This window comes from Pristis pectinata, chromosome 1 (genome assembly GCF_009764475.1).
Source record: "Pristis pectinata isolate sPriPec2 chromosome 1, sPriPec2.1.pri, whole genome shotgun sequence".
NCBI classification, from domain to species: domain Eukaryota; kingdom Metazoa; phylum Chordata; class Chondrichthyes; order Rhinopristiformes; family Pristidae; genus Pristis; species Pristis pectinata.
In genome coordinates this window covers 12,011,692-12,026,002 of record NC_067405.1, presented here as the reverse complement: position 1 = coordinate 12,026,002, position 14,311 = coordinate 12,011,692, and the positions used below count along the sequence as shown (strand labels likewise).

General features: G+C 43.7%; 1 protein-coding gene across 3 annotated transcripts in view; it reads left to right on the top strand.

Moving 5' to 3' along the window:
• Nucleotides 1-10,358, top strand: part of LOC127572752 (contactin-associated protein-like 5) — a 1,205,714-nt gene extending 1,195,356 nt beyond the window's left edge. For all 3 annotated transcript variants that reach the window (XM_052020359.1, XM_052020369.1, XM_052020350.1), the window contains one exon: nt 6,723-10,358. In XM_052020359.1, coding sequence (XP_051876319.1) covers nt 6,723-6,919 — 197 coding nt within the window. In that variant the 3' untranslated portion in view covers nt 6,920-10,358. The remainder of the gene's footprint in view (nt 1-6,722) is intronic.
• Nucleotides 10,359-14,311: the final 3,953 nt, after the last annotated feature.

The window sequence follows — 14,311 nt, the reverse complement described above, 5'->3', positions numbered from 1 at the left end:
GGGTTGGTAGGTTGATTGACCACTGTAAATTGCCCCCAGTGTGTAGGTCAGTGGTAGAATCCGAAAGAAGTCTGTGAGAATGAGGGAAAAATAAATGAAGGGGATTAATGTAGGATTAGACACATGAATGATAGAGAAATGGGGGGCTATGTGGGAGGAGGGAAGGATTAGATGGATCTTAGAGCAGGATAAAATGCCGGCACAACATTGTGGGCTGAAGGGCCTGTACTGTGCTGTAATGTTCTAAAAGACAATTAGTCTAAATGGGTAGTTGATGGTCAGTTTTGGACTCGGTGGGCCGAAGGGCCTGTTTCTGTTCTGTATCTATCTATGGCTTTGTGACACTGTTGGGATGTGGATAGAAACCAAACCACAGAGGAACGGGAGTCACAGGGAGATCATGCAAACACACAGACAGCACCGGAGATCAGGATTGAACCTGACTCACTGGAAACATGCTGGAAATCTGAAAATAAACATAACATACTGGAAAAACTCAGTAGGTCAGGCTGCATCTGTGGAAAGAGCCATTGTGCTAACTGCTGTGTCATTGTACTGTCTGTTCCACGAAGGAAATAGATTCTTCCTGATCACCTTGTTTGAGTTTCTTGTTATTTTATACACGTCAATTAGATCTCCTTTCAGTCTCCTTTGTCCAAAGAAAATGACTCCAGCCTAAATAGTTTCAGCTCAACTATAATTCTCTTGCCTTGGTGATTGAGTGGCTTGTGATGACATTTAAGGGTCAACATATAATTGGCGCATACAGATTAAACTAGATAAAGACTGTTGATTCCTTTTAATAAAACATGCCTCTATCTTACAATCTTATACAAAGGTAAAATACTGAATTCCATTATGGAAAGAAGTATTCGAGCTTAAACAATAAATTGATGAATGCAAGCTTTTAAATGGAAGTTTTGTCTTACAAATGCATTAGAATCATTGAGCAAATAATTGAAACGAAAGTTATAGATCTTTGTCTTCAGAAAGTAATATCTTGCAAAAGAAATTCATGGCTAGCATATGTGCTCTTGAGAAGACAAATAAAGCAATGAACTGGATTATTAATTGGTCAAATGAGAAGCAGAAGACGGATATCAATAGTTTCACTAATTGGATAGGGGAGTTTGCTGTGGATTGTCTCTGTGGCTTCCAACTATCCTATCATATTTTATAATGGCCTCAGCAAAAGTGGAGAAATTTAGAATGTCTATGTCACTAATTAAGCCAGAGTTGTCGAGAAGCCCATAAATTTCATGATGGCATTTTGTGCAGAGTTCATTATTTGGAAGGGGAAAGATAGACTCAAAAGTCACCATGCTGATGTTGTGGAAGTGGTCTAATGCCATTTCTGGGGATGTTTCCAAAACAGTCACTATAGCCTGACTGTAAACTGCAACTTGTGCACCAAATGACAATTTTGGATAAAGCATATTGTTTTGGGAGAGTGGATGATCAGAATATTTGTGTTTTGAAATAGCTTTTATCATTTAGTTGTGCGTCTATGAATAAATAGATTGCTAAACTGTTTTTCCAAAAGAATTTTATTCAATGGTTTTTTTCACAAGCAAGAAATCTGCAACATTTCCTCATTCACTGGGAGCATTGGCAGGTGGAGAGATGGATGTGCCAAACCTGGATGTCTACTGAAATATCCCAATCACACCATGTACAGGTCACCCCTCATCACTCTACTCACTGATCTACTTGGTTTGGCAATACCTTGATTTCAAGCTTCCAGTCTCCAGGTGTAAATATCACCAACAATTTGTCCTTTTCCAGGTACATTGACACCATAGCCAAGAAGGCACACCAATGCCTCTTACTTCCTCAGAAGGCTAAGGAAATTTGGCATGTTGCTGATGACCCTCACCAATTTTTATAGTTGCACCTTAGAAAGCATCCTATCTGGGTGCATCACACCTTGGTTACGCCAGCTGCTCTACCCAAGACCACAAGAAATTGCAGAGAGTTGTGAACACAGCCCAGTCCATCACGCAAAGCAGCCTCCCCTCCATTGACTCTGTCTACCCTTCCTGCTGTCTCGGGAAAACATAATAATGGACTCCTCCCACCCCGGGCGCTATCTCTTCTCCAATCTCCCATCGGGGAGAAGCTTGAGTGCACGCACCATCAGGCTCAAGGACAGCTTCAATCCCACTATTATCAGACTCTTGAATGGACCCCTCACGCACTAGAGTCATCGTGTCATGGTTCCGAGTGCTGGCCCTCGATTCGGCCCCATTGATGGTGCCTTGTTGTGCAGCACATGATTTCCATGCACTACTAAATGCATAATAACATACACCTGAGTTCCATCAGGAGACTGGTATTAGAACTCTGGTTCCACTAGCACTGGTTGCCAGAGTATTGGTCAATCTTTGGGTATACTTCGTCTCCTGGCTGCTTAGATCTGTCCACTCTACAGCAGTCCCGGTTTCGCTGTTTCTCCTAGGATATCCTGTTTCCACGTCGAGACTCCGCCTCAGAGCTCTGAGGCAAGATTCCTCCTAGTCGCTGCCTGCATTCAGTTCTGAGGAAGCATCCCGACACCAGTCTCGTACCGGTGTTCCGCATTTGGGTTCTCCGTGATCTCGCTCTTGATTTGACACGGTGACTCATAGAGTAATACAGCATGGTAATAGGCCTTTCAGCCCAACTTGTCCACGCTGACCATAGTGTCCACCAAGCTCCAAATATCGACCATGGTATCCACCCATTTGCCTGTGTTTAGCCCCATCTCTCTAAACTCCTCCTATACATGTACTTATCCAAATACCTTTTAAATGTTGTTATTGTACCTGCCTCAAGCACTTCCTCTGGCAGCTCATTCCATATATGCACCACCCTCTGTGTGAAGAAGTTGCCTCTCAGGTCCCTTTTAAATTTTTCACCTCTCACCTTAAAGCTATGCCCTCTAGTTTTTAGTTCCCCTTCCCTGGAAAAAAGAACATATGCGTTCACCCTATTTGTACCCCTCATGATTTTATACACTTCCATTAGGTCACCCCTCAATCTCCTACGTTCCAAGGAATAAAGTCCGAGTCTGCCCAACCTCTCCCTATAACTCAGGCCCTCGATTCCTCGTAAATCTTCTCTGCACTCTTTCCAGTTTAATTATGTCTTTCCTATAACAGGACATCCAAAAAATGAACTCTTGAACTCTTGAGCTCCCAATCTACCTTGTTGTGGCCCTTGCACTTTATTTGTCTACCTGCACTGCAGTTTATCTGTAACTGCAACACCATATTCTGCATTCTGCTTCCTTTTAAGACCTCATTGTAATTATGTATGGTATGATCTGTCTGGATGGCATGCAAACAAAAGTTTTTCACTGTATCTCAGTACATGTGACAATAATAAACCAATATCAACACCAATTTCAAAATTCTAGTTTTCCAATTCTTGCAAGGCATCACCCCTCCATTTCTCTGTAATTTGTTCAGCCCCCAACCTCTGATCTCTGGGCTCCTAAATTCCTGCTGTATACATAAAAACAACCACTTCACCTTGGTACCTTCAGCTACCTGAGTGCAGCAAATGATGGGCAATTATATTTAGGATTAAGCTGTTCTGCCAGCAAGGTTTGCATCTTCAGCGGATGCAAGAAACCTTCTGGGAAACTGGTTTGGGTAACAGTGGCATAAAGGATATGTTATTGGTCTACAGGCCTCTTTCTCTTGTATCCATTCCCCTATTTTATGGATTCTTCCATTGACAGGCACAGGGGTAATGGTTTATTCAGTGAAGGCAACAGGCCAACAGTCAGAAAGTGTCCTCAGGCCATGAATGGACACACCTGATGTGTGATCTTGTGAAAGAAATGGTGGAGAAGTTAACTTCATTTGATTATACACCACAGAAATACTATGCCAACCAAGGTGCCTACCTGAATTGGTCAATTTGCCTATATCTGGCCCATATCCCTCTAAGCCCTTCCTATCCATCCACCCGTCTCATGTCTTTTGAACGTTGTAATTGTACCCGCCTCTACCACTTCCTCTGGCAGCTGGTTCCATGTACCCAACACCCTCTGTGTGAAGAAGTTGCCCTTCACATCCCCTTTAAATCTTTCCCCTCTCACCTTAAACCTGTGCACCCTAGTTTTAGTCTTTCCTCCACTGGGAGAAAGACTTTGACCATTCACCTTATCTATGCCCCTCATGGTTTTATATACTTATTAAATAAAGTTAAAATAAGACAAACCTAATCTTAGCAGCAATGCTAGTGAATTGTCATGAATGCCAATGTGGTTTTTGAACGTACTTTAAGGAAGAAAATCTCCTGTCCTCACCTACTCTGGCCTGCATGTGACTCCAAACCCATTGCACCATTTCTGCTTTTCAGCTCTCTTCAGGAATGACCAAGCAAACCATCAGGTTTTACCTAAGCACTGTATAAAGCCCTAATCAGACGTTCATCGTCTCCAACTTCAGATAATGTGCTCTTTCTTTCGGTTTGTATCAGGACTGGTACGTGCTATTTGTACGTGCCATTTCTCTACCTCTGCACTCCCCCACCTCTTTTTATACTCCCTTTTTTCTTTTGTTTGTATATTCAGGTCTGGTCAGCATGTCCTAGGAAGCCAGACTATGCAGCGTCAAGGCTGGGGCCTCTTGGAGGAGTGAGGCGAGGGCAAGGGGCAGGGAATGGAGTGAGAGGCCAGGGGAGCGTGGGGAGTGGTGGTGTGATGATGGATGGAGGAAGAGCAGCAGGACCCAGCGGCACCCTTGGGAGCCTTAGCCTGGAGGTGGCCAGGGCAGAGTTGGGGGAAGGACGAGGACTTCATGCAATTTGCTACGCATTGCACAGACGAAGGAACTTAACTGCCCCTTCACTGCTACATTGGTATTGGTTTATTATTGTTACTTGTGCCAAGGTACAGTGAAAAACTTGTCTTGACACCGATTGTACAGGTCAATTCATTACACAGTGCAGTTACATTCAGTTAGTACAGAGTGCATTGAGGTAGTACAGGTAAAAACAATAACAGTATAGTACAGAGTAAGTGTCACAGCTGCAGAGAAAGTGCAGTGCAATAAGGTGCATGGTCACAACAAGGTAGATCATGAGGTCATAGTCCACCTCATTGAATAAGGGAACCGTTCAATAAGTCTTATCACAGTGGGGTAGAATCTGTCCTTAAGTCTGGTGGTACGTGTCCTCAAGCTCCTGTATCTTCTACCTGATGGAAGAGGAGAGAAGAGAGAATGTCCTGGGTGGGTGGGGTCTTTGATTATGCTGGCTGCTTCGCCAAGGCAGCGAGAGGTAAAGACAGAGTCCAAGGAGGGGAGGCTGGTGTCCTTGATGCGCTGGACCATGTCCACCACTCTCTGCAGTTTCTTGCAGTCCTGGGCAGAGCAGTTGCTGTACCAAGCCGTGATACATCCAGATAGGATGCTTTCTATGGTGCATCGGTAAAAGTTGGTGAGAGTCAAAGGGGACAAACCAAATTTCTTATCATTTCATCCTCTCACAAAAATTCCCTTTAAGATAAGATAAGATATCTTTATTAGTCACATGTACATCGAAACACACAGTGAAATACATCTTTTGCGTAGAGTATTCTCGGGGCAGCCCACAAGTGTCGCCACTCTTCTGGTGCCAACATAGCATGCCCACAACTTCCTAACCCGTACGTCTTTGGAAAGTGGGAGGAAACCGGAGCGCCTGGAGGAAACCCACGCAGACACAGGGAGAACGTACAAACTCCTTACAGACAGCGGCAGGAATTGAACCCGGGTCGCTGGCGCTGTAAAACATTACGCTAACCACTACACTACCTGCCTGCCTTTGTTCCATGCATTGTGCTCCCCACCCTCTCTGTCACTGGGATTAACTCACTTTCTCTCTTTCTCATTTCTTTGACCTGAAACTGTTTCTCTTTCCACAGATGCTGCCTGACCTGCTGAGTTGTTCTGTCTTTATTTCACACTTCAGCATCCAAAATAGTTGTTCACCCATGCAACTAGGGATGGGAAATTAATGTAGGATTTGCCAGCAATGGGCACACCCCATGAACAATTGAGAATTTCATTAACAGGGACTGAGGTCTGTTGCACTGAATAACCTGTCTCTTTGTCACTTACGATCTATTTCCAACTTCCAGTGTTTCATGGAATAATATCTTAATGGGAGTGGAAATGGCAGAACGACCCTTTCAGAGTAAGGAGACATTGGGTTCAGTCTTCCACATTCATTTTTGTTTCTTGATTTTGTCCCAGTGACTATCATATCACAGTTGGCTGAGTTAGTGAAACAGTAAATTAATCGTCTTGGTTTCTTTACCTGATTGCATCCTGTGGTTCCTGTCAGAAGGTGTAAGTGTGCAAAAGTAATGTAAAATTGGCAATTCATTCTACATCGACCTCACTGGGAAATAAAGTCAAGCAGTCTGTAAGGGCTTGCTTTTATGTCATCACCTATTTTAAGTCACTGCTGAAGAACCCTCTCTGAGTCAGTGGTAACAGCACCATTCACTGCTCAAGCAGCATCCACGAACTGAATTTACATAGCCACAGACTGAATTTGCAAAGGAAGCCAAATGAGTGAGATACAGAAACGATGTTGGGTAAACAGAACACCAAATCCCAGAAGCAGTCAGCGGAGAACAGAGTAGACAAATAGAGTTGACCTACAGAAAGCATAACTATGTTGAAATAAAAATAATGTTGATTTACAAAATAAAAACTAAAAGGAGATTTCTTTTCTAACGACAGGTGTAATCGCGATTGTGATTTTTGTCATCCTCTGCATCTTTGCTATAACTGGCCGCTTGTTGTACCAGAACAAAGGCACGTATCAAAATAACGAAGCAAAACGGACGGAGTATGCTGAGGCTCCAGATGTCGCACTGAAGAACAAGGCCAATTACCAGGATGCTGTAAGCGAAGGCAAGAAGGAGTATTTCATCTGACAGCGATACAGGCCCTCCTCGTTCCAACAGCAGATTAATCACAACAACAGCCTGGGCTCGCTTCTGTGCTCTGAGTTAGCTCCAGACTCTGCAGACTAAATGGCCAAATGCTAGCTCAAAGCACACAGACAACTGGCTTATACTTTGGTTAACCTGACAGTGCTGGATATAACCCTATTGTTTCCTGCTAACTAATTGCCAGCTCAAAGGAGTAGAATGAAGAATCTACAAGTTTAAGGTTTCAGTAACAGTGGCTATTGTAAGTGTAGCAACAATCCTTCTCAGAGCAATGTAAAACATTAATATAAACTTTTAAATGTAACCAGATACTTGGTTTATCCTCATAACATTCTTTTCTTTTTTTTCCCCTTTCGCGGGGTGATTGATTAATTTATCCATTTACCAGGTTAACTCTGAGTAAGGTGAATAACTGGTTAAGTGCTGATTTAAGGTGCAGCCTTCATCCTTGCTGAACAACCAATTTATTATTGTTAATCTGATGATCTATCAGAAGAAGCCAATTAGATAAAGCAAAAATGGTTCATATAATAATATTCATTGTAAGAACTCCTGGCAGGTTTCCTGCTAAACCAAAGCTTAATGTTACACAGACCAAGTAAACCCTAAGAGTATGTTCCAATGCATTAAATTCAGAAGTCAATGTCAGGCAGCCAAACTAAAGGATTTAGTCAATTAAATTCTGATAGTGCCACAACACAATCACAGGACCGTATCTCTTCACTTTTGCCAATGTTAGCCTTCATCCTCCAGTGTGTTTACAGACATAATTTACTCAGCCAACAATTGGAGCAGAGCAATCAGTGTAGTTTAGAGAAAATGGTATATTTATTGAGCAAACAGCAAGCAAAGTATAAGTAACGACAGCAAGGAGGACCAAAACTACCGCAACATCACCCGATAAAAGCAGGGCTAAACCTCCACAATGGATGGAGGATAGTTACACAGAACAAATTTGGTGCGTGAATCTAAGCTCAGTTCCCTCCAGCAATGCAGTCTCCAGGTGTGTTTGCCACTGACATTCTTTGGACTAGAGTGAATGATGACACACTCTGAGGAGAGTGTGTCACAGAGAGTGGTGGGTGCCCTGAATGCAGCTGACAGTTGTGGTGATGGAGGCAGATCCAACAGAGGTGTTTAAGAGGCTCTTAGATTGGCACATGGATATGCAGAGAATGGAGGGATGTAGACATGTGCAGGCAGAAGGGGTTGAATGTCATTAAGATTAGATCAGATATCTTTATTAGTCACATGTACATCGAAACCCACAGTGAAATGCTCCTTTTTGCATTACTGAGAATGTTCTGGGGGCAGCCCGCAAGTGTTGCCACTCTTCCGGCGCCAACATAGCACGCCCACAACTTCTAACCCGTGCGTCTTTGGAATGTGGGAGGAAACCAGAGCACCTGGAGGAAACGCACGCAGACACATGGGAAAAACGTACAAACCCCTTGCAGACAGTGGCAGGAATTGAACCCAGGTCGCTGGTGCTGTAATAGTGTTACACTAACTGCTACACTACTGTGCCGCCCCACCAAACAGGGAGCCCACTGAAGCTCCTCAGAGGTCTGACTGGGATTCCTCTACATGTCACAAAAACGAAACACTGCAAATTCCAGAAACCTTAAATAAAACCAGAAAATTGTAGAAATCAACATGAGATCAGGCAACATTTTTGAATAGGCCAACAGAGCTGATATATCTGGTAATGATGTTCCATCGGAACTGGATATGGTGATCAATTTCAGACACCTAGATGATGAATCAAATGTTACATTATCTTCTTGTTTAATAAGATTTGAATGACGTTAAATGAAAATCAGATAATTGATAAATAATGACTTTGTTGGTGGGATTGAGAACTAGTAAAATGCTGCTAACTGATTGGAGAAATGAAACCAGTTACATCGCTGTGAAATTCCAGAATGAACTTGGACTCAAAACCTACAAGAAATGTATGTGCACAGTTTTGTTATAGAAAAGTGATGACATAACAACTCGGGACCACAGAGATCATCATCCATTAACACTGTTAGTGCTCTCGGGACATGCTGAGATCAACCTATAGAGGTGATTAAGTACTATAAAGCAGGAGCATAGTATAAAGGAGACACAAGACTCTGATGGAGATACTGAGCAGGGCTATAGAATGCTGGTGATGGACACTAAGGACATTGGGTGGAGTGGACCCAGGAGGAATTTTGCAGGAAACAGGTTCAGAAATCTGGAGACACAAGAGACTGCAGATGCTGGAAACTAGAGCAACACACAAAACGCTGGAGGAACTCAACAGGTCAGACAGCATCTATGGAGGGAGATGGACAGTTGATATTTCGGGTCTTGACCCTTCATCTGGACTGTCGGTCTCAACCTGAAACGTCGACTGTTCATTTTCCCTCTGCAGATGTTTCCTGACCTACTGAGTTCCTCCAGTCTTTTGTGTGTAGGTTCAGAAATCTGTTCCATTCCTAGATTACTTCAGGTCAGTGACATGATGGCAGACAGGTATCTTGACAATCACCTGGTACAAATCCAGTGGAAGAGAAGAGAAGCAGGAGTAGGCCATTAATCCACCCAAGCCTGTTCTGTCTTTAGTCGAGTGGCACAGTGGTGCAGCCAGGAGAGCTGCTGCCTCTCAGCACCAGCAACCCAGGTTCAACCCTGACCTCTAGTTCTGTCTGTGTGGCGTTTGAACACAGTTTATGATCGTGTGTGGTTCCTCTGGGTGCTCCAGTTTCCTCCCACATCCCAAAGTTGTGCAGGTTGGTAAGTTAATTGGTCACTGTAAAATAAACTTAGTGTGTGGGTCTAGGGGAGAATCTGGGAGGTAGTTGATGGGAATATGGGGAGAATAAAATAAGATTACTCTAGGATTAGTGTAAATGGGTGCTTGATCATTGACACAAACTCAGTGGGCCCAATGTTGTGTTGCCATGTTGTATGACTCCATGACTTTATAATTGATCCATATCTTAGTCCCTTTGATTTATATTCACTCCGTAATCTGTTATATTCTTGCTGAACAGAACTCTTGCAGTGTGTGACCAATTCACTCCATCTCCTCTTTTTGGATAAAACACAAGAAAATCCAGTCAGTTCTAGCAATTATTGTGGAATCATGTGCCACAGAAGAAGGCTCACACACAAACATGTGATTTGGGAGCAGAAATAGGCTATTCGGCTCCTCAGACTTGTTCCCTCATTTACTCAGGGTATGGCTGATCTCCTTTGAGGGAGCTATCCAATTCGTCCCACTTCTTCCTGTGGTCCCACACTTCTTTTCCAGATTCCCTTGTGAATTGACTGGCCTTTAATCATGACAAACGTTAGAAATAATTAATAGTGTAATACATGAAACTGTCCTTCTTTCACAATGTTAGACTTAGTGATGCATCTTCCTGCAACGCAGGACAATAAACAGAGGTCGTCCCCAGGAGAGGGAAAACATGATGATGTTGGAGGAACTCAGCAGGCCAGGCAGCATCCGTGGAGAAAAGCAGACAGTCAATGTTTCGGGTCAGGACCCTTCTTCAGTCTGGAGGAATGGTCCTGACCTGAAATGTTGACCGTCTGCTTTTCTCCACGGATGCTGCCTGGCTTGCTGAGTTCCCCCAGCATCATGTGTTTTCCGTCCCCAGGTGAGGGCTGGGTTCTGTTCTTTCACAACCCGAACAGTTCGCAAGTCGGAAATGCGACCACACGTCAGGAGATGCCTGCAGTCTTGCAGCAGCGGGCAAATCTGTCCCGCTGGTCTCCCAAATGCTCGTTCATGTGTACGGGTTGTCAATAAATCGGGCATTCGTAAGCCGGGGAGGCCCTGTACACAAAACCAAAACCCTGCAGATGCTGAATAACTGAAAGAAATGAGCAAATGTGTGGAAATGCTCAGCAGGTGATTTAAAATGATTGCCAAGAGATCCTGGGGGGAAATTGGCTCAGAATTGGCTTTCCTGTAGAAAGCAGAGGGTTGTGGTGGAGGAAGTGCATTCAGATTGGAGGGCTGTGACTGGCAGTGTCCCACAGGGAACAGTTCTGGGACCTCTGCATTTCGTGATTTTTATTAATGACTTGGATGAGGGGGTGGAAGGGTGGGTTGGCAAGTTTGCAGATGACATAAAAGTTGGTGGTGTTGTGGGTAGTGTAGAGGATTGTCAAAGATTGCAGAGGGACATTGATAGGATGCAGAGCTGGGCTGAGAAATGGCAGATGGAGTTCAATCTGGAGAAGTGTGAGGTGGTACACTTTAGAAGGATAAACTCCAAGGCAGAGTACAAAGTGAATGGCAGGATTCTGGGTAGTGTGGAGGAGCAGGGGGCTCTGGGGGTCCATATCCATAGATCCCTGAAAGTTGCCTCACAGGTGGATAGGGTAGTTAAGAAAGCTTATAGGATGTTAGCTTTCATAAGTCTAGGGATCGAGTATAAGTGCCGCAAGGTAATGATGTAGCTCTATAAAACTCTGGTTAGACCACACTTGGAGTACTGTGTCCAGTTCTGGTCGCCTCATTATAGGAAGGATGTGGAAGCGTTGGAAAGGGTGCAGAGGAGATTTATCAGGATGCTGCCTGGTTTAGAGAGTATGCATTATGAGTAGAGACTAACGGAGCTAGGGCTTATCTCTTTGGAGAGAAAGAGGATGAGAGGAGACATGATAGAGATGTACAAAATATTGAGAGGAATAGATAAGGTGGGCATCCAGTGCTTCTTTCCCAGGGCACCAATGCTCAATACAAGAGGGCATGGCTTTAAAGTAATGGGTGGGAAGCTTAAGGGAGATATCAGAGGAAGGTTTTTTACCCAGAGAATTGTTGGGGCATGGAATGCACTGCCTGGGGTAGTGGTGGAGGCAGGTACATTGGTCAAATTCAAGAGATTACTAGATAAGCATATGGAGGGATTTAAAATAGAGGGGTATGTGAGAGGAAGGGGTTAGATAGTCTTAGGCATGGTTTAAAGGTCGGCACAATATTGTGGGCCAAAGGGCCTGTATTGTGCTGTACTGTTCTATGTTCTATAAAAATATAATGTGGCTATGACCTGCAATGCTCTAATGGAAACTGTGATGGATGCAATAATGGGATTTGGATCAACATTTTTATGTCCATGGGGAAGGAGCTGGGAATGGGACTGAAAGAGTCCTTCAAAGAGCAGGAACAGACATAGTGGGCTGTAGAGATACTCATAGAATAATACAGCACTGAAACAGGCCATTTGGTCCATCTATTCCATATCGACCATCAAGCACCATTTACAACTGAGGCAACACACAAAATGCTGGAGGGATTCAGTGGGTCAGGCAGCATCTGTGGAAGGAAATGTATAGTCAACATTATGGGTCGAGACCCTTCAACTGGACTGAAAGATAAAGGGGAGATAGCCAGTATAAAAGGTGAAGGGAAGGAGTGGAGCAAGAGTGGGCAAGGGAGAGGTAGATCCAGGTGAGGAGGGGTGACAGACAGATGGAGGAGGGAAGAGTGGAAGTAGCGACAGAGGCAGGGAGAAGAGGAAATGTCGTCTGTCCACTTCCCTCCACAGATGCTGCCTGACCCGCTGAGCTCCTCCAGCATCTTGTGTGTTGCTCCAGAATCCATCACCTAGTGTTTCTAGTGTCACCATTTACACTAATCCTACACTGATCCCACTATATTCTCCCCACATGCCAACAACTGCCCCCAGATTCTACTACTCACATACACAGTAGAGGCAATTTACTGTAGATAAATTAACCTACCAACATACACTTCTTTGAGGTGTGGGACGAAACTGGAACACCCAGGGAAAGAAGCCTCCTTTAGTGATTTTAGCAATCTTTAAGAGGTTGGTCAGTGTCTGTGGGAGAGACAGTGTCAACACTCCAATCAATGACCTTTCATCAGAACTCATGTTATTTATAAGATAGGATCTTTATTAGTCACAGGTACATCGAAACACACAGTAAAATACATCTTTTGCATGGTGATTTTGGGGGGCAGCCCACAAGTGTCGCCACGCTTCCGGCACCAATATAGCATGCCCACAACTTCCTAACCTGTACGTCTTTGGAAGGTGGGAGGAAACCGGAGCACCTGGAGGAAACCCACGCAGACACGGGGAGAACATACAAACTCCTTACAGACAGCGGCCGGATTTGAACCCGGGTCGCTGGTGCTTTAAAGCATTATTGCTAACCACTATGCTACCATGCCTGCCCTTATTCTCTTTCTCCCTCTGCTGATCAGGTGCCTGAACTTCCAACATTTTCTGCTTTTATTTTAGCCTAACAGTTGTTGAGAACCACCATAACTTATTTAAGAATGATTCCAAATTAGGAATCGCATATTATGACTTTGGAGTTAAAATCATAATTTGCGATTCCTAATCTGAAATCATTCTTAAATAAGTTATGATGATTCTCAACATCTGTTAGGTTAAACAACCTTAGGCCAATGCTCCAGAATTTTATTCCACTGCCTGCTTTTGCGTTCCATGCACTTGATTTCAAAGTCAGAAGCGAAGGGTACAAAACAGCTCTTAAACCAGTCATGAGGATCGCACAAAGTTAAATAGATTTGTTTGGAAGGCCTCAGGCAGGGAATGAAGAAACAGGCCTTTTCTACAAGTAAAATATATCTTTCTCTATACCATCGGACATACGAATGGTAAGCGACCGAGAGATACAAGAGTTGGGAACTTGAAAGGGAAACAATTTGTCAGCTTAAGTATATGAGTAGCAAGAAATAGGTCATTTGTTGTCTTGAGTCTGTTCTCAGTGAGATCATGGTCTATCTTAGAATTGTAGGGTCACTTCAGCAGAGAAGGAGGCTATTTGAGTTATTAGGTCTGTGCCAGCTATTTGCAGAGTGGTCCAGTTATAGAGCCATATGGCATGGAAAGAGGCCCTTCAGCCCAACTCATCTGTGCTGACCAAGTTGCATAACTGAGCAAGTTTCCATTTGCCTGCAGTTGGCCCATATCCCTAGAAACCTTTCCTATCTATGTAACTGTACAAATACTCTTTAAATATCATAATTCCTCTGGCAGCTCATTCCATATACCCACCACTCTCTGTGTGTAAAAGCTACCCCTCAGGTCCCTTTTAAGATTTTCCCCTCTCAATTTAAACCTATGCCCTCTAGTTTTGGACTCTCCTCTCCTTTAGTCATAGCCCTACAAGTTACTTACTTTCAACTATTTTACAATTTCTCTTTGAAAGTCACATCCAATACGCTTGCAGGCAATGCATTCCTAGTCAAAGTCATTCACTGCATTCAAAACTTATAAGTTATCTCTGGATCTTCTGTTCTACACTTTAAATCTGTGTCCTCTTCCCTTGACAACTGCACCATTAAAAACAATTTCTCTCCACTTACTCTTCCAAAACCCATCAAGATCCGGT